The sequence below is a fragment of the Tupaia chinensis genome, unplaced genomic scaffold (genome assembly GCF_000334495.1).
Source record: "Tupaia chinensis unplaced genomic scaffold, TupChi_1.0 Scaffold143758_1, whole genome shotgun sequence".
Lineage (NCBI taxonomy): Eukaryota > Metazoa > Chordata > Mammalia > Scandentia > Tupaiidae > Tupaia > Tupaia belangeri.
The window spans coordinates 264,323-283,617 of record NW_006203607.1 but is presented as its reverse complement, the minus strand read 5'-3'; the positions used below and the strand labels follow the sequence as shown (position 1 = coordinate 283,617).

Here is a 19,295-nt window from a genome sequence, read left to right as displayed (position 1 = left end):
AGTAAGTCCATCTTTAACCTCAAGAAGTTAATGATCTGGCAGAGGATACAATATATTCATTCACTGAATAACGGTGTTTCCTCAGTGCCACCAGCCACTGGGCAAGCCACTGAGAATACACGATCCTACTCTCATAAATTTAGACTTCTAACTAAAAGCAGAAGATAACTAATAAAGAGTTTAAAGAAAAAGACTACATAATTAGGTTAATATTTTTGAAAGATTGCTGGATACCATATGAAAAGTATTATGAAATGGAGGAAATAAGCTCAAAGATAAAAAGACAGTCAGGAGCTACTGTAACTTGGTGTGGCTACCACGTACAGACATACATTGCTTAATGACCGGGACATGTTTGGAGAAATGTGTTGTTAGGCGATTGCACTGTCTGTGAACATCACAGAGTGCACTTACATAAACCTAGATCCTACAGCCAACTACATGCCTAGACTAAATATAGTATAGCCTATAATAATCTTATGGGACAACCATCATATATGTGGTCCCTCATTGAAAGCAATGTCAATTCAGCACATGACTGTAACAAGAACTCAAAATAAAGAGCAACAAACTTAGCTGAAGTATAAGGAAACAAAAAAAGCTTCAGAAAAATAATGCTGCAGCTCAATCTTGAAAGATAAGAGTTGACCAGACAAGCAGAGAAAGTGATTTTGTACAATAAGACCATATGAAAGTCATGATTGGAAAATTTCAAGTAGTGAGTCTTGAATGACCTAAATCATAGCTATTCAACAGAAAGGTAGGTTAAGAAAAGGATACCAAAGGACCTTGTAAAATGAACGAAGTAAATACCTCCAGGACATTGAAGAGTATTTTTAAGCAAAATGCTTACATAAGCAACCTTACGTTTCAGAAAGATTCTTCCAAGGACAATTACCTAAAGGAGAATACAAGAAGCCTAATCATCTAAACAAGAACTCATACTTGCCAAGAGATACATTGCCTCAAAGCCCGTAAGGTAGTAACCTGACAATCAAATACTCAGGTTTACAAACCAAGCCAGTAATATCAAGTTCAGGCCACACTACAGTTGACATGGCAACTAAAACAAAAAAAAAAAAAAAAAAAAAAAAAAAAAACCCCAGGAATTCTATATACATAAAATACTAAAAATGTAATGGCAGGAGATAAATGGAGTCAAGAAGAGAATACAACAACTATGAAAATGGAGTAGTAACAGAATCAGAAATTTTATTTCAGGGTAAGAATACTTCCACTTATTGGCAATTACACACAAATGTACCCTTTATACGTAAACAATCAATTAATTGTGGCTCCTGACAAGCAGTTCAAATACCAAGTTATTTTAATACATAACACTGAAAAAGGCAACCCAAGATTAGTAAGATTAGAAATCTCCAACAGAGGCCCGACTCTACACTAGCTAACTTCCCACGGATTAGAAAGGAAAGCTCTACCACTGGCTGATACTTGAAGCTACCAACCAACTTGGAGGTGGAGTGGGGTAGCAGCAAACTTGCTATTTCACAAAGGTTCTTGATCAACAAACTAGACAAATTCAATCTTGGTTCAAACTCGACAAGCAAATATACTGGAGAATCCCACTGTTTTATTTTAAGAAAATGAATCCTACCTTTCCAGGGTCATCCTTGGATCGAGGCACTTTAAGGAAACACTTGTTCAATGACAGATTATGTCGTATGGAATTCTGAAATTAAAAAAAAAAAAAAAAAAGCCAGAGTCAATGGAATCCAAACACCAAAATCCATCCTTAAGAATCGAAAACCTAAGTATCTCTATGCATTAGAGATATTTAGAGATAATTACAAATGAAATAGCTTTTCAAATGAGTTTCAAATTTAAACCTTTCTGACTTTCAATTATGAATGCTAAGGAAAGTAGTTACTGAGAAATTCTATTGGAATCTATTAAACAATAAATGATTTTTTTACACCCCCCCCCAATGCCAGAGGGCATGTGTGCTTGCCATTTCTCCATCATGCCGGAATTTGGGGCAAGCACGCACATGCATCCAATGTGACTTTCAAGCCATTAGTTTCAAAACAGTCAATCAGATGGGATTTGGCTCACTAAACCACTAAGCTATGGAGCTGGGCTGATATATGTAATGTTATGTGTTCAAGATCTTGTAATAAATAAGGAGTAATATTAAATATTAAGTGCCAAACACAAGACTATACACTTATTCTAACTTTAATTTTAGTGTATGTTTTTAAAATAAATTATAGGTGACCACTATTTTCTTCTTTTTCTTCTTTTCTAAAGTTCCACATGGTACATAAGGTACATGTATTACTATTTTTTAATGGATTTAAAAAGTTAGAAAAACATCACTGCTCTACTACAAAAGCAAAAAGGCATTTAGGTTCTTACTACAATCTATAAGAAAGAAAACTGCATTGAAAGATACTTAGCTACACAGTGCTAAGAAAAAATGTGTTCCTCGATGCAGACAGACATAACCAACTTGGGTGACAGGAAAACGCTCTCAAGAGACTTGGAGAGGGCCAATAGATGGCATGGTGGTTGAGGTGCTGGAATCCCACACAGCTGACTACGGCTTGAGCCCCAGACTTGGTGGTTTGCTTTCTCACTTTCTGTCTCTCTGGTGAGTACACGTGCCCTATAGCAAAATTTAAAATAATAATGATAATAATAATAATAAACAAACAAAATAACACAAATAATTATTTAAAAAAGAGAGAGAAAGAGACCTGGAGAGTCTGTGAAACAGAATTATCTATTCCTAAGTAGGACTGTACCATAATTCTTATTTTTTTTTAAATCATTTCTTCTCAGTTAAATGCTCCGAAATTTATTCACGACTGTCGTTTGTTCCAAATGGCTAAGTATTTGGTGGTAAGGGGATCAAACTGCATTTTGCACTATTCAGAATGGAATCTTTGGGGTTATGTTTTGGCATAATGATTTTTTTTAATATGAGAGAGAGAACAAGTACACACATTAGAGAGTGTGTGCTCAGGCATGCAGGAAGGGTAGAGAACGGTAAGTATTTCTGATAGGGTCTTCACACCATATCATGATCCTCCAGGCCCAGCTTTCTGGTAAGCTAAGACCACGGGCACATACCACCATGCAAGTCTGAGGTCTCATGGGAAACAGGGTTTAGTGCCCAGCCTGTTCTGGTTGGACCAAGAACCAAATCCTGGCTTCCCGAGCAGCCTCAGCCATTGTGTAGTGGTGCCCTCCCATTTGCGCCACAGTGGCTGAGCCTGTTTTGTTATTTTAACATAAATTTCAGAACTCTAGCAGGAGTGCCTATATTAAAACTTCCCTCTCACAGGAGCAATAATGGGGTTTAAATACTTCTTAATAACTACAAAATGTAAACTCAAACCTATCTTATTACCAAAATAGAAATTTAAAACTTATGAATGAAAATTCCACCTCTGCTTGGGATACAGATACCCACAAAAAATGATGGTCCCTCTAAAATGATGGAAAAACACTGAGTAAGCTATTATTAAAAAATAAAACCATAGCTATTTCCAAGCCACGTCAGAGAGCTCACGTTGCAAAGCAGCCAAGCAACCCACATTCCTAAGCGAGACAATGCTATTCAAGGAGAAGTTGGACATACAAACCTTCTCATCTTTAGCAGAACACAGCAAAAAGAGCTGGCCACAATCCAAACAGGTAAGAAACTAGCTAATATTTTAAAGGCCAATCGTAGCCCACAGTGTCAGAGTATCAAGGGCCCTGAACATAAGGTAAGTTCCCACTCTGTCCTCAAGCTCTTCTCTACAGACCTTCACTGCAGGCTCCTTACAAAGACTCCGGGAGTCTCCACAAGCAGGAGGAGGAGACTGACTGGTGGGGGGTTGGGGGGGCAACAAAAAGCTCTCACCCACAAGGACTTGCTCAAGCAAAGATTCATTGTTTCTGGGGAAAGAATGGAAACAAAATTCTTATGCCTCCAGAGTGAGAGAGGAAACTCTTCCCCTAGAAAGCAGCAAAGATCTGCTTCTACTAGAAGACTAAATGATCTTTCTAATTCTGAAAAAACAGGTATAAAAGTACCTTGGCCCAAGGATTCTACATTAATAACATTGAGCAGTTTGCTATAGCTGCAGAAGGAGAAGGAAACTCCCACCCAAAAGCAATTACAGATTTAACACTAGTTTGGATGAAGTAGAGAAACACTGAAAAAGCCCCATTCCCCAAGTTCAAGAGCCTGCGTAAGAATGAGGCTGGACCAACATAACAAAGAAAAATCCTTTGCGTCTAGCACTGAATAATAAGCAACAGCAGTATACTGACAGGGGTAGGGCAAGAGCATTAAGAGAGACCCCTATCAGGACCAGCAGATGGCATAATGGTTATGTTGCTGGACTCCGACATAGTCGACTGCAGTTCAGGTCCCAGATCCAGTGGCTTAAAAACACCGTGCATGCCCAAAATCCCAAGAGGAGAATGGAGAAGGGATTGTGTCATTGCCATCCCCTGCTCCTGCTAGGGGTGTGTGTGTGTGTGTAATTTCTCACTTTCTGTTTCTCTGTCACTGTCTCTTTGGCAAGCATACATACCCTATAGCAAAACCCTCGGGGGGGGGGGGGGCCCCGCCCCCAACCTGTAACAAAGTAGGCAGTAGGCAGAGACATCTAAATCAAGAGACAGAAAAATGAAAAATCTTCTACAGCACCAAAGCCTCTTCTCGCCACCCTACGCCCCCATCCCCACTCCAAGCACAAGGTAGTAGGACCCTTCTACTAGACAACTATAAAGTCTGTGGTGTACTAAATATAAAGATATCAATGACAAAATCCAAATGCAGCTGAACTATTGACAGACTGGCTCAACCTCTTATATAAATGGCATGAGAAGGAAGATGCTTGTCTATTTTTAAGTACAACCACTCTTTCTCTCAATCTCTACCATGTTCAACATATATAATACTTGATCCAAAATTATGACATAGAAAAGTGAAGAAACAAATCACTGTCAAGAGGTAAAATACTGGGGCCAGCAGGTGGTACAGTGGTTGGGATGTTGGACTCTCACATAGCTGACCATAGTTCAGGTCCCGGACCTGGCGATTTGATTTCTCACTTTCCCTTTCTCTTTCTCTCTCTGGTCAAATTAAAAATAATAATAATAACAACGAATAAAATTAATAATTCTTTTTTAAAAATAGAGATAAAGTACTCAACAAAACCTAACTGAGAAATGACTGAGGATAAATCAATAGAAATTATACAAAAGTGAACACACACATATGTGCACACATGCACACAGACATCCAAAAAAATCTAAGAACTATGAGAAAATAAATGCAATTGAAGTCCTAGAAGAAGATAAAAGAATGCGATAGAAGAAAAATATAAACAAGTAATAGTTAAGAATCATCCAAAAATAATGCAAGACATCAACCACATATGCAAGAATTTCAAAGAATCACCAAACAGAATAAACCAAAAATCCACATCCCTAAGTTTATTATAATTGAAGTGTAAACAACCAAAGAGGAAAAGATTACATAGAAAAACAAAGGTAAAAATTAGACTTTTCAAAAACTACAATTCAAACTAGGTGACAATGGAGTGACCTATTAAACTACTGAAAGAGAAAAAAATTGTCAATTACAAACAATGTGCACTATTTCTCAATATACAGTATCTTTCAAAAACAAAGGCTGAAACAATTCATTTTCTATAGCATCAGTTAGCTGACAATGGTATATAAAAGTTCTTCAGAAACAAACATGAAATCAAACCAAAATCTACAAAGAGTATCAAATATGGTAAAAATCAAAGTAAATTTTAAAATATTATTTTCTTATTTGTAATCCTTTTAAAAGATAACTGAATACAGGGGCTAGCAGGTGGCATTGTGGTTAGGGGCCCTGGACTCCCACATGGCCAACCACAGTTCGAGTCCCAGACCTAGTGGCTTGCTTTCTAGCTTTCTCTCGCTCTCTCTCACTCACTCTGTCCCTCTCTAGTCAAATTAAAATAAATAAATAAAGTTAAATTAAAAAAAAATTTTAAAGATAGCAATACCTTAAACAAATGAAATAAATTCATCATGGAGTTTATAACATACATGAAAGTGAAATGTATGACAAAGGAGTGAGAGATCAAAAGGATATGGTTTATAAAGTCCTTACATTGTAAATGAAATGGTTTCCAACTATCTGAAGGGAGAATGTAGTAAACTAAAAGATGCTGCAATAAGTTGTATGTTTATATTCATCTTAAATTCGTGTGTTGAAACTTATACCCCAATGTGATATTTGAAGACAGGGCCTATGGGAGGTAATGAGGTCACATGGGCTGTCTTTACAAATGGAATTAGTACTTATAAATTTGGGGGTTGTGGGGGCAGCCCCATGGCACAATGGTTAGGAACTGTGCACAGGGAGCTGGATCCCACATGGCCAAATGCAATTCAAGTCTATTGGACTGAAAAATACACTAGGCAGGGACCAGCAGTTAGCGTAATGGCTATGTCACTGGACTCCCATGTAGTCTACCTCGGTTCACATCCTGGACCCGATGGCTTAAACTCACGCTGGGCACGTGTGCGTGCGTGCATGCATGCGTGCCCAAGATCCCAAGAGGAGAATGGAGGAGAAGGGACTGCGGCGTGGCCATCCCCCCCTGGGCGATGATTTCTCGCTTTCTGTCTCTCTGTCTCTGTCTGGCCAGTGCACGTGCCCTGTAGCAAAAACCTCTTAAAAAAAAAAAATACACTAGGCAGACATACACACCAACCCAGAATCCTAAGGGAAGGAGAAATGGAGGAAAAAGGACTGTAGTGTGACCATACCCTAACTGAAGGGGAGGGTCAGTCCCTCTCACTCACTCTCTTTCACAGCACACATGCCCTCTGGTCAAAAAAATAATAATAAAGTTCAGGGGAGGAAAAGGCATAAATCAAGATGATCAAAAGAACTGTTATTCTGTAAACGGCTCGGTATGAACTCATCACGGCTCCACTTTGTCTTCCTCCTTTCAAAAAAGCTTAAGTGTTGAAAATCTTCGGGATTCTGCCCTAGAGTCCTTTATTCATTCTGCATTTGCTTCCTAGCCAAGCTCATCTATAGCACAGTTTCAATGACCATCTGAAATCTATATAAATCTACAGTTTAGACCTTTCTCCTGAGTTCCTAATGTGTATTTCCAACGATCAAGTAAACATCTTCAAAAACCCCCAAACTTGACATGTTTCAAACTAAACTCAGTCTTTATGCCCAATGTAATCTTCCAGTTTTCCCTTCTCCATTTAAAGATATTATAGGTTAAGCATCCCTTATCCAAAAACCCAAAATGCTAAATACCCCCAAATCTGAAACTTTCTGAGCAATAAAATGAAGACATAAGTGGAAGATGCCACACCTGCCCTCACATGATGGGATCACAGTCAAAATGCTGCAATACAAAAATATAAAGTTACCTCAGGCTATGTAGATGTATATGAGACATAATAAATACCATGTTTAGACTTGACCCCATACCCAAGATATTTCATTATATATATATGCAAATTGAAAGAATGTTAAATGGCAAACACTTCTGTCCCAATTATTTCAAATAAGGAGTATAAGTAGTATTTGAAATAATTACTCACATAACTGCTTCAATCTGAAACCCATGAAATATCCTAAACTCTTTCTCAACATCTGAAACAGCCTACCACCAAATCTTAATTACACAACTCAGATCTTCCACACTTTTTGGGGGTTTGAGAGATTTTTTTTTTTTTTTTTTTTTGCTTTAGGGCACACGCACTCCTGCGGCAATCCCTTCTCCATTTTCCTCTCAGGAGTTTGGCCACACATGCGCACGCACCTGGCCTGAGTTTCAAGCCGCCAGGTCCGGGACTTGAAGGCAATGTGGGAGTCTAGCACCTTAACCACTACATCTCCTGCTGGCCCCAAATCTTCCCACTCTCCCCACCCTTCTGTTACTATCTCAGTCAAGAACAGCAATCATTATTATCAGGACTAATACAACAGCTTCTTAGTGGCGTCCCCCTCCTCTCTCTGTCCCTCTTCCACCATTCTCAACCTGCAGAGATAACATCAAATTTGCACTGTGAGAACAAAACACCTTAAAATCTTTTAATAACTTCCTGGCACGTAGACTAAAATTCAAAAATCTTAAGCCTCCAAAGACTCTTCCTGATCTATGTTCTCTTGTCTATTTTCATACCCTCCAATTTTCTCTCTCACTTTCTAGGCTTAGTTACTACATTTGCAGAGATTACTGCCTCCAGTCTTATTCCATCCCCTTCACCTCAATCAATGTTTATTTGTTTGTTTGTTTATTTTAATTTGACCAGAGAAGGAGGGGAAGAGAGAGGGAGAAAGAGAGAAAGTGAGAAAGCAAGTCACCAGGTCTGGGACTTGAACCACAATTAGTCATCTGGGAGTCCAGCGCCCTTAACTATCATGCCACCTGCCAGCCCTGATTCTATTGAACTTTCTATCTACTCTGTTTAAATAGCGGTTAGTCAAGAAAGGGCTTTCTGATGCTCACAGATTAGATTAGGCCCCACTGTACTAAACCTCTTCATCACCCTGAAATTCTCATCACACTTTCAATTGTTTGTCTTTCTTCTCCATATTACGTGTAAATAGGCTCCGTGAAGGTAAGGACCTTATTCATCAGCCCAGAACCTAGAAAACAATGCTATTCATATAGAAGGCATACTCTGTTAAGAAAAATATCAAATACATATTTTAAAAGTAAAGATACCCACAGAGATACAAAATGCCAAGACCTGTAGTATATGCCACAAAGAGCACCCCAGAGCTTAGACTATCTCTCCTCTGATAACCCCAAGAAAAGAAGATGTCACAATAGAGAGGTAAAAATAATTAGGATGATACAGGTCAGCCTGGTGAAAACGGCCCAAGTTAAATAACTGATCAATACATAATTGCTTAGGCTTGAAAACCACATTCCCCCCAAAATTGGTTTCTCAAAAGTACAGTCTACCCATGAGACATATTTTAATGCAGACTGCTTGATTCTAACCAAGATGACCAGTTCAAAACCCTGGAGTTGTGACTAGTGAACCCAAACTTTAAAATCATTCTGTTTATTATTTTAAACCTTTGTCAACAATGGCACCTCTAATCCAATAAACTACTACATTCCAGTCTGTATCCTTTTTTCTCCCACTGTGAGAGTCCTAGTTCTTTAAAAATATAAATGTATAGCAGTCCCCCCTCCCCATCTTATCTGCAGTTTTACTTTCCATAGTTTCAGTTACTGCACTAAAGTACAATAAAGATATTTTGAGTAAGAAAAAAAAAGATGCTTTTATTATATTGTTTTTATTGTTCTATTTTATTCTTAGTTATTGTTAACTTCTTACTATACCTAATTTATAAATTAAACTTTGTCACAGGGAGGTAAAGAAAAAACATAGCATATGTAATGTTTGGTACTATCTAGGGTTTCAGATATCCACTGAAGATTCTTGGAATGTATCCTTCTTGGACAAGTACATCATTTCTGTATTTTTCCTTTTTTTTAATTACCCTAAACTTCAATAACTTAATAGAATCATTTTTCTCAGTAAGGTGAATAGCACAAAAATTTAAATTCCTTTTCTTCTAGTTTGGACTACAAAATTACTCAATTATGGAGTATTCAGAGTTATTTTTAATATGCAATCTTCCTTCAGTGCCCTGACACAAAATGAAAAGGAATTTAAATATTAAAATTCTTTATATGATTATGGCAACATTTTCTCCCCTGGATTCTGCATTTCTGGAAAGGTGGTGCAATTGCTTTAAGCTCTTACTCTTAACCTCTCTTCAAGCAATATAAACTAACTTCAAAAGTTCTAAACAACTCCCAATTTCCCCAACTCATCTTCTCCACACCTGGTCCCCCACCGCGTTTCGCTCCCCCCGGGGTGGGGGGGGGGGGGAGATAAGTGAGCAGCAGACTATAGGAATGTACTAACAAATCGAAAGAGAATTTATAAGAAATAAAATACACAAACCTATGCAAATAAACCAGGTTCCACATGTCTCACCATTAAAGTACTCAAAATATTTCTATGTTCACAAAATTAAAATTATCACAGCAAATCGCAGGTACCTAATACAATTGGGTAGAAGACACATTTTTAAAAGAGTAAGTATAGAAACAGCGGGTGGCATGGTGAGTAAAGGCGCTGGATTCCTACATGGTAGATTGTGGTTTGGGTCCCAGACCTGGTGCCTTGCTTTCTTGCTTTCCTTTTCTCTCTCTCTTTCTGTCTCTCTGTCTCTTTGTCTCTCTCTGGTAAAGTTAAAAAATAGTAACAAATTAAATTAAAAAATAAAAAGAGTAAGTATAAAATGAAAAGACCTTGAATATTTTCAGATCTGCCTAAAGCAATAGATGGGACCAGAAAATCTCTCCAGTGATCTTTTAGTAACATCATCCTTCTCCATCTATTTTCATTTTTTCCTTTTCTCCCTCTTTCTTTCTTATTTATATCTAAATCCTCTATCTTTTTTTTTTGAGAGGTTTTTTTGCTATAGGGCGCGTGCGCTCGCCAGACAGACAGAGAGAGACATAGAGATTCCTACATGGTAGATTGTGGTTTGGGTCCCAGACCTGGTGCCTTGCTTTCTTGCTTTCCTTTTCTCTCTCTCTTTCTGTCTCTCTGTCTCTTTGTCTCTCTCTGGTAAAGTTAAAAAATAGTAACAAATTAAATTAAAAAATAAAAAGAGTAAGTATAAAATGAAAAGACCTTGAATATTTTCAGATCTGCCTAAAGCAATAGATGGGACCAGAAAATCTCTCCAGTGATCTTTTAGTAACATCATCCTTCTCCATCTATTTTCATTTTTTCCTTTTCTCCCTCTTTCTTTCTTATTTATATCTAAATCCTCTATCTTTTTTTTTTGAGAGGTTTTTTTGCTATAGGGCGCGTGCGCTCGCCAGACAGACAGAGAGAGACATAGAGACAGAAAGCGAAAAATCACCCCCCAAGGGGGATGGTCACACCACAATCCTTTCTCCTCCATTCTCCTCTCGGGATCTTGGGCACGCACGCACACGCGCCCAGCGTGAGTTCTAAGCCACCGGGTCCAGGACGCGAACCGCGGTCGACCACGTGGGAATCCAGCGACATAGCCATTACGCTAACTGCTGGTTCCCATAAATCCTCTATCTTCTAGTTGAGATCATACCACTCCTTCTACAGCTGTTTCAGACCATGACATGGGCTGGTCAGCAGCAAGAAACAGCAGAAGACTGAATTTAGCACTCTCAGGTGGACTCGGATGTCACCAGAAGCAGGGCTCTGGTGGGTTAATGAGGAATATAATCATGTATTATTCCTAAAATTTGGACTAAACTCTTCAGTTTTACATTTATGCATGCATAGGTTCTCCATATTGACTCTGTGTCAACTATCTACTAGGGATCTATATAACCAGTGTTCACTAAAAACTCACACCTCCCCTGATATTACTCTTCTTCAAAACACAGCTTAATTCTTCCCTTTTTCTTTTTTTTCTTTCTTTTTCTTTTTCTTTTTTTCTTTCATATCACTCACTCTAGAACCTTGTGGCAATCCTTGTAATTCTCATGAACTATACCCTTCATGTAACACTTTTAACTAGGTTACATATATAATGAATATTTTTATGGTTTATACACTGTAGGTGTACCCAGTTATTTATTAATAATTATATATAAGTGAATTGTAATTATTTATAGCACAATACTCTATGTTTCTCTATTACAGAGCTTTTTACATAGCAATATAATTACTTATTTTTATGTATCCTCCTCAGCCAATAAAGACTATAAGCTCCCTTAGGGACTCTGTGCTTTAATAAGCTTTTTCTTTTTTACTCTTGCCAAAGCCTAGCTCATAGCTTCACAAGAGTACATAATAAATAAATTTTTTTCAAATCAATGAATGAAAGACTAAATTAGCTGAAATGAGGATATAATCTCGACTAGTGATTCTAAATTAGTAGTCCATAGGCTGAACCTAGCCAGCTGACTTATGTTTGGCCTGCAAATAGTCAAGAAAACTGAAATTTGTTGACAACACTGAAAAACTGAAAATTACAGGTCCCAGCAGTTAGCGTAATGGCTATGTCGCTGGACTCCCACGTGGCCGATCACGGTTCACATCCTGGACCCAGTGGCTTAAAACTCAGCCGGGGGCGTGTGCATCCGTGCCCAAGATCCCGAGAGGAGAATGGAGGAGAAGGGACTGCAGTGTGGCCATCCCCCCTGGGGGGTGATTTCTCACTTTCTGTCTCTCTGTCTGTCTCTGTCTGGCTGGCGAGCACACGCACCCTATAGTGAAAACTTCTCAAAAAAAAAAAAAAAATCAAAACTGGAAATTACAAACAAAATCTAGATTGCTGGCTGTTCTTGAGGGAGAGGGAGACAGGAAGATGTGCCATGTGCCCTAAGAGGCACAAGTGTCTAGAATACCACTGCTCCTTTTACATTAAACACACACTCTTCATCGGAGTACCCCACCCACCTTTTCTCCCTTCCCTCCCTTTTTTTTTTTTTTTTTTTTTTGCTTTATTAATTTATGCCCCTGTCTGGTATCTGTGGGCACTTAGATTTACAACCAATGCTAGAGACCCATGAATCTCTAGTGGGCTTTCAAAAGCCACTTACTCAAATTTTGACTATTTCTACTACCAAACCTCCAAGTTTTCCCACCACCAAGCAAGATTATCAAAATTTCTTAAACCTCCCTCATGCCAAGTCTTGACAAAAGGGGTATACAGTACCCAGTGATTAAGCAAACATAGCTTGCCTAGAATGCTTTGATTCATGGGTCCAATTTTATTACATATTTCCTCCACTGAAGTAGTCTGTTACATTGAACTCTTTTTTTTAAGAAAGAGATTTTTGCTATAAGGCACGTGCACTCACCAGAGAGAGACAGACAAACAGAAAGAAATCACCCCCACCCCCCAGGGGGGGATGGCTACGCAGCAATCCCTTCTCCTCCATTCTCCTTTCGGGATTTTGGGCATACACACACACACACACACACACACACACACACACACAACCTGGCGTGAGTTTTAAGCCACCAGGTCTGGGACTCAAACTGTGCTTGACTACGTGGGAGTCCAGTGATGTAACCATTACACTATCTGCTGGTCCCACATTGAACTTTTAGTCAAAGTAAATTTCAACAACCTATCAACTTCTTATACCGTACCAGTTAACAGAGAGTTAATCCTGACAAATTAAATACCATAAATAATTGTTTTAGCAAAATCACAAACCCTACGAAATGACTCAACACTGAAATCTTCAAATCTACCATGTTGGGTACCAAATCTCGCCTCTTCCATTCTTAGATGAGAAACTCTGAAAAATTACATCTGTAAGCCTCAGCTTTCTTACCTTTATATTTGGACCAAAATAGTAATAATAGTCCACTTTATAAAGCTGCTATTGGCTTACGGAGACAATGATGTACGGCACTTAGTACAGTGCCTTTGGGTCTGGAACAGAGAAAATAATAAAAGCAACTATCATTTGAATACTTGAGTACTAAAACAAAAATGAGTAAAACAAGACCTCTGAGCAAAAATCTGTTAAGTTCTATAATACTGTTATTAATAAAACACATGGAGGCCCAGTCATGGTAGCACATGCTGATTGATGCTGCTTCTCAGTAGGGGAGGGCCAAGATTAGTACCCAGCTAAGTACATGGGCTTGTGCCAGTAGTCCTAGCTCCTGAAGAGGCTGAGGCAGGAGGTTCTTCAGTTTGTAGCCAGCATGGCCAATACAAAGAGATCCCCATCTAAGAGAGCATGGTGGGGTTGGCACGGAAGCAGAAAAGTTAGGCACTGTGCATGGGAAGCCAGATCCCGGACTGGTGGACCATGGTTCAAACCTCACTTTGAAAATCTGGCAGTTTGAAAAACACTCAAGAGAGGGAACCAGCAGGTGGCATGGTGGTTAAGGCACTGGACACTCCCACATGGCTGACCATGGTTCAAGTCCTGGACCTGGTGGCTTGCTTTCTCACTCCCCCCCCCCCCGTGTCTCTCTCTCTGATCAAATTAAAATAAATGAATGAATAAATAAAATTAAGTAAATAATTCTTTTAAAAAAAAAAAAGGAAAGAAAAGAAAAACACTCAAGAGGCATATGCATGCAAAACCACGATCCCGATAGGAAAGTGAAGTGGAGGAAACAGGATTGCAGCATGGCAATGTACCACTGGGCGTGCATTTTCTCTCTTCTCTCTCTCTGTCTCTTTCTCTGGCTAGAGCACATACCCTCTATCAGTAAAAAAAATAAATTAAAAATTTAAAGAAAGTGAAAGATCCAAGTGTTGTGGCAGACACCTGTAGTCCCAGCTACTCAGGGAGCAGAGGCAGAAGGGTCGGTCGGTCTGTCTGTCTCTGCCTCTCTGTCTCTCTCTCTACACACACACACACACACACACACACGTATACACACAAATAAAGCAAGCAAGCAAGCACGTGAAATAGAGTAATTTTACAGGGAGAAGAGAGTAACGTATGAGCTGAAATAACAGGGCAATGCCAACTGGAAAAAGGGTAAAAGAGAAAAATTCAAGTAGGAATAGGATAAAAAAAGAAAGAAACCAAAGTATTTATTTATAGAGACAGTCAAAAACTGGAATACCCAAAAGGAAAAAGCGTATGTGGAGAAAAGTGCCAAAAGGTAAAGCAGGAAGACTGGAATCAGGATTGAAGTTTTCAGTCAGACGGTACTTACTGAAGCTCACTAAATGGAAGGATTGTGTACTAAGGCTTGGAAGAGGGGAAGAGAGATACAATGAGGGTCTGCCCCACAGCCTCGTGGGTAAGGGAACCAGACCCCACATGGCTGTCCACAGTCTGAATTCTAACTCCAGCAGCTTGAAAAATCTCACTGGACCAGGTGCCTGTGTGCCCCAAATCCCATCAAGATGGAGAAATAGAGAAGAGACTGACTGAGCAAGTCCCGACCCCATTAGGGAGTTCTTCCTCCTCCTCTCTTTTCCTCTCCCTCCCTCTCTGGCAAATGCATGTCCCTCCTGACTAGAGGGAAAAAAGTCCAATGAGCACAATCCCTTCTCTTAAGACACTTGACTACCTGGTACAGTACATGACATAACATCAGTAAGCAATAAATCAACAAATGGCTTTAATAAATTTTAGTCAGATGAAAAAATAAAGGTGTTGAGGAATGGAAGAATAAAAGAAGCTAAAGAATCCCATCTGATGGCAAACCTAAAGCTCCACAACCCTCTTCCCCTTTCCTCCACATGTACACACACACAAACACCGCACACAAACAGGTAATTCCTATAATGGAATACAAATATAACATGTGCAGAGGCAAAAGAATTTAAATTGAATTATTTCTTGTGTAACATACATTAACTAGGTAGTAAGATGATGGTAAATGAAATGGCTCCTTTAAAAAGTGGCTCATTCCAGGGACCAGCAGTTGGCGTAATGGCTATGTCACTGGATTCTCAGGTAGTCGACCACAGTTCCAGTCCCGGACCCAGTGGCTTAAACTCACGCTGGGCACGTGTGCGTGCATGCCCAAGATCCCAAGAGGAGAAAAGAGGAGAAGGGATTGTAGTGCGGCCATCCACCCTTGGGGGGTGATTTCTCGCTGTCTGTCACTCTGTCTCTCTCTGTCTTTTTGGCGAATGCACGCGTCCTATAGCAAAAACCTCTCCAAAAAAAAAAAAAGTCTCATTCTAAAACTAGAACAAGGAAGATAAAAGATGATGCTGGAATACTGTGGTATCAAAAGAAAGAAGGTAATAAAAGAATGAGACCAATCTGGAGGAACTCTCAATGTAAATGCTACAACATTTTGAATGACAATGACAGCAAAAAGAATAAGATAATCCATGAATACATACTATTATAAATGAATGAATGACTGAATGATTGAATAAAAGAAGGGAGAAAAGGCACAACTTTTTCTTGTAGACAAATACAAACTAATATACATATAAGGAGTAAAAGAATAAAGAAAATCACCACGAGAAAAAACTAAAAATTGAACCAGCCTCATAGCCTACTGATTAAAGGGACTGGTTCCTACATGTCTGACCGTGATTCAAATCCAGCCCCAGCAGCTTGAAAACCATGCCAAGTGTGTGTGCATGTGTCTCCAACAGGATGGGGAAATGGAGAAGGAATCTGTGAAGTGGCCAGCCCCACTGAGGAATGATCTCCCCCACCCTCCCTCCCTTTCTCTGTCTCGAATGAGTGCACGCTCCCTCTGGCAATTAAAAAAAGAAACCAGTAAAAATTGCTGCAATTATAACCTATCAATGAATGTTATAATTAGAAGACAAGGAAACAGGGTATATGCATACGTTCATTCAAAGTATCTCCCAAACATCTTACTATTAACAAAGTGATAACTATCAATAGTAATATTATAGTAGAAAAACCTAACAGATACCACCCTAACCAAAGAATCATGGGACATTACCAATAATAAGACACGGATATAATCCTTCCCCCTCCAGATAACATGCAGAGAAGGGCACAGTGCTTTACTTCTTCCCAAAAATGCACTACCTCAATCTAACCATGAGAAAACCAAACACAAATTCATACTGAGAGAAATGCTACAAAATATTGATTGAGTATTTTCAAAAGAGTCAAGGCCAAAGAAGACACAAAAGATTAAGGAACCTTTACAGATGGGAGGAAAGACTAGGGAAACATGCCAACTAAATATAATGAGGGATGCTGGAATGAATCCTGGAACATAAAAGGGCATTAGGGGAAAAGTGATGAGATGAAAATACAGTCTATAATTTACTTAATAGTTAACAGTACTGTTTGGTCAATAGGACAGTACCAACAATAGTTTTTTGGTTTTGATAACTGTGCTGTGTTTATATAAGATGTTAACATCAGAGAAAGCAGGTGAAGTATACATGGAAACCTTCTATACTACTGTAACTCTTGTGTAAATCAAAAATTCTTTCAAAATGAAAAGGCTGAGGTTTTTGTTTTGTTTTATCTTTAAAGACGCTAAACTCCCACATGGCTGACAGCAGTTTGAGTCCTGGACCTGGCAGCTTGAAACTCATGCCAGGTGCATGTGCATGTGTACCCAAAATCCTAGGAGACTGGAGGAGAAGGAACTACAAAGGAACTACATACAACATGGCCATCACCCCTGGGAGATGATTCCTAACTTTCCTTCTCACTGTCACTCTTTCTTCAGCCAATGCATGTGCTCTATTGCAAAAACCTTAAAATAAAATCATCTTAGAGGATGAACATAGTAATCACTGCAGTTCAGGTTCAGTATGCCTTATCTAATATGCTTGGGACCAAAGGGTTGGGGTTCAGAGATTTTTTTTGGATTTTGGAATATTTGCATATATATATATATCTTAGAGGTGGGACTCATGCCTAAACACTAAATTGATTTGTGTTTTACATACAACCTTATATAAATAGCCTGAAGATAATTTTACACAATATTTTTATGACTACAACCAATTACATGAGGTCAGGTGTGGGACTTTCCACTTTGGCATCACATCAGCACTCAAGATATTTTGGATTTCAAAGAATTTTGGATTTTCAGATCAGGGATGTTCAACCTATACTATGTTGTCTTTTACCTTAGGCTATCAACTTAGCTGAACTGTGGATACTGTATTCCAGTGAATGCTGTAGTATCTCTGCTCCTAACTTTATGCTATGTCAGTCCTATACTATAATAAAGCTCTAATGGTCTACCAAAAATAAAATCCTTCACCCAAATTAAAAACATTTATTTTCTGCTTTTGACACCCTAAAAATGACTTACTAGTAAGCAGAATTTCACCTTCAGTTTTAAAAACCTCACAAACCTAAATTTTCAACAAAGGTCACTATTATTATTGCTGACTGCATAAAAGAAATAATTTAAAATTCTTACCTTCCAACCACTGCCAGCCTCTCTATAATACGGGAAGTTATCACAAATCCACTGGTAAATCTCACTTAAAGTCATTTTCTTTTTGGGTGAGCTATTAATTGCAAATGTAATGAGGCTGGCATAACTGTATGGAGGTTTCCCATCTTTGTGCTGTTGGACTTCTTCCTGGTCCAGGGTTGTATTGGGGTCAAGAAGTGCATTCTTCTTAGATATTCCTGTCCCATGCGCATTTTGTGTAGCATCGGATTTTTGGATGGCTGCTCTCATGGTAAGCTGTGGTAGCCAGTCCATAGATGTTAGGCTGCTCTCCAGTTCAGATGTCATCCTGAAGGCAAATAGACTTAGTCAGTATCAAGGAAAGAATCCCTGCTTCTCAAAATATCCAATATTCACAAATCTAGGAGTTCCAAAGTGAGGGAAAGCCTGAGTTAAATCTGGAGGAAAAAGACTGAGTATGTTAATGACCAATAAATATTTACGGGATCAACATTTCCAATCTTTTTTCTTAATTTTTTTCCCTCTCCAAAACATAAACCTAATTTTAAAATGTTTAAGATACAGGCATACATACAAAGTGATTCTGATGTCAATCTTCCTTAAAAAAAAAAAAAAATTATCTGCCACCTTAATAGGGCAACAGATGTTGGTATGAAAAAAGCAGTCAGTAGCTTAGCTCTTTACTCATCCACATCACATGCTCTTCAAAATTTAAGACTGTACATCTGGCATTTCTTTTATACAAATTTTAGGGAAGTCATACAAGCAGAAAAAAATATCAAAAGTAAGATGGAGACAAGAGGTCAGAAAAGTACTTAAGAGGGACCAGCAGTCAGCATAATGGCTATGTCGCTGGACTCCCACGTAGTCGACCGTGGTTCAAGTCCCGGACCCAGCGGCTTAAACTCACACCGGGTGCGGGTGCATGCATGCCCAAGATCCCAAGAGGAGAAGAGACTGTGGCGTGGCCATCCCCCCTGGGGAGTGATTTCTCATCTTCTATCTCTCTGTCGCTCTGGTGAGCGCACGCGCCCTCTAGCAAAAACCTCTCAAAAAAAAAAGTACTTAAGAAATAGGCACAAGAATGTGTGTGGAGGAAAGAAGGTAGAGTTGAGCAGAGTGAGGGTAAAAAGAGGAAAGCTGGGTAGACAAGACAAATAAGACGAGCTACAACAGCCAGGATTCACCGCAAAGAGGAATGCAAAGTCAAGGACAGTGAGAGCAAGAGGAAGGTGGACAGGCAGCACCTGGCAGTTATTTCTGAAAACAAGTCAAGGAGCAAACTTATACTAACTAAAGATGTAGAATATAAAATAAAAGCAATTAAATCACCAAGATAGTAAGCAAGAAAAGCAGCATTTAAAAAACTCAAGGGCAGGCTCAGACAAGGGACCAGT

At 38.9% G+C, this 19,295-nt stretch overlaps 1 protein-coding gene across 4 annotated transcripts in view; it reads right to left on the bottom strand.

Moving 5' to 3' along the window:
- FOXJ3 (forkhead box J3) overlaps window positions 1-19,295 on the bottom strand; it is a 139,214-nt gene that overhangs the window by 61,799 nt on the left and 58,120 nt on the right. For all 4 annotated transcript variants that reach the window (XM_014582723.2, XM_006164912.2, XM_014582724.2 and 1 more), the window contains exons 3-4: window positions 17,902-18,226; window positions 1,616-1,690 (exon numbers count right to left, since the gene is read on the bottom strand). In XM_014582723.2, coding sequence (XP_014438209.1) covers window positions 1,616-1,690; window positions 17,902-18,226 — 400 coding nt within the window. The remainder of the gene's footprint in view (window positions 1-1,615; window positions 1,691-17,901; window positions 18,227-19,295) is intronic.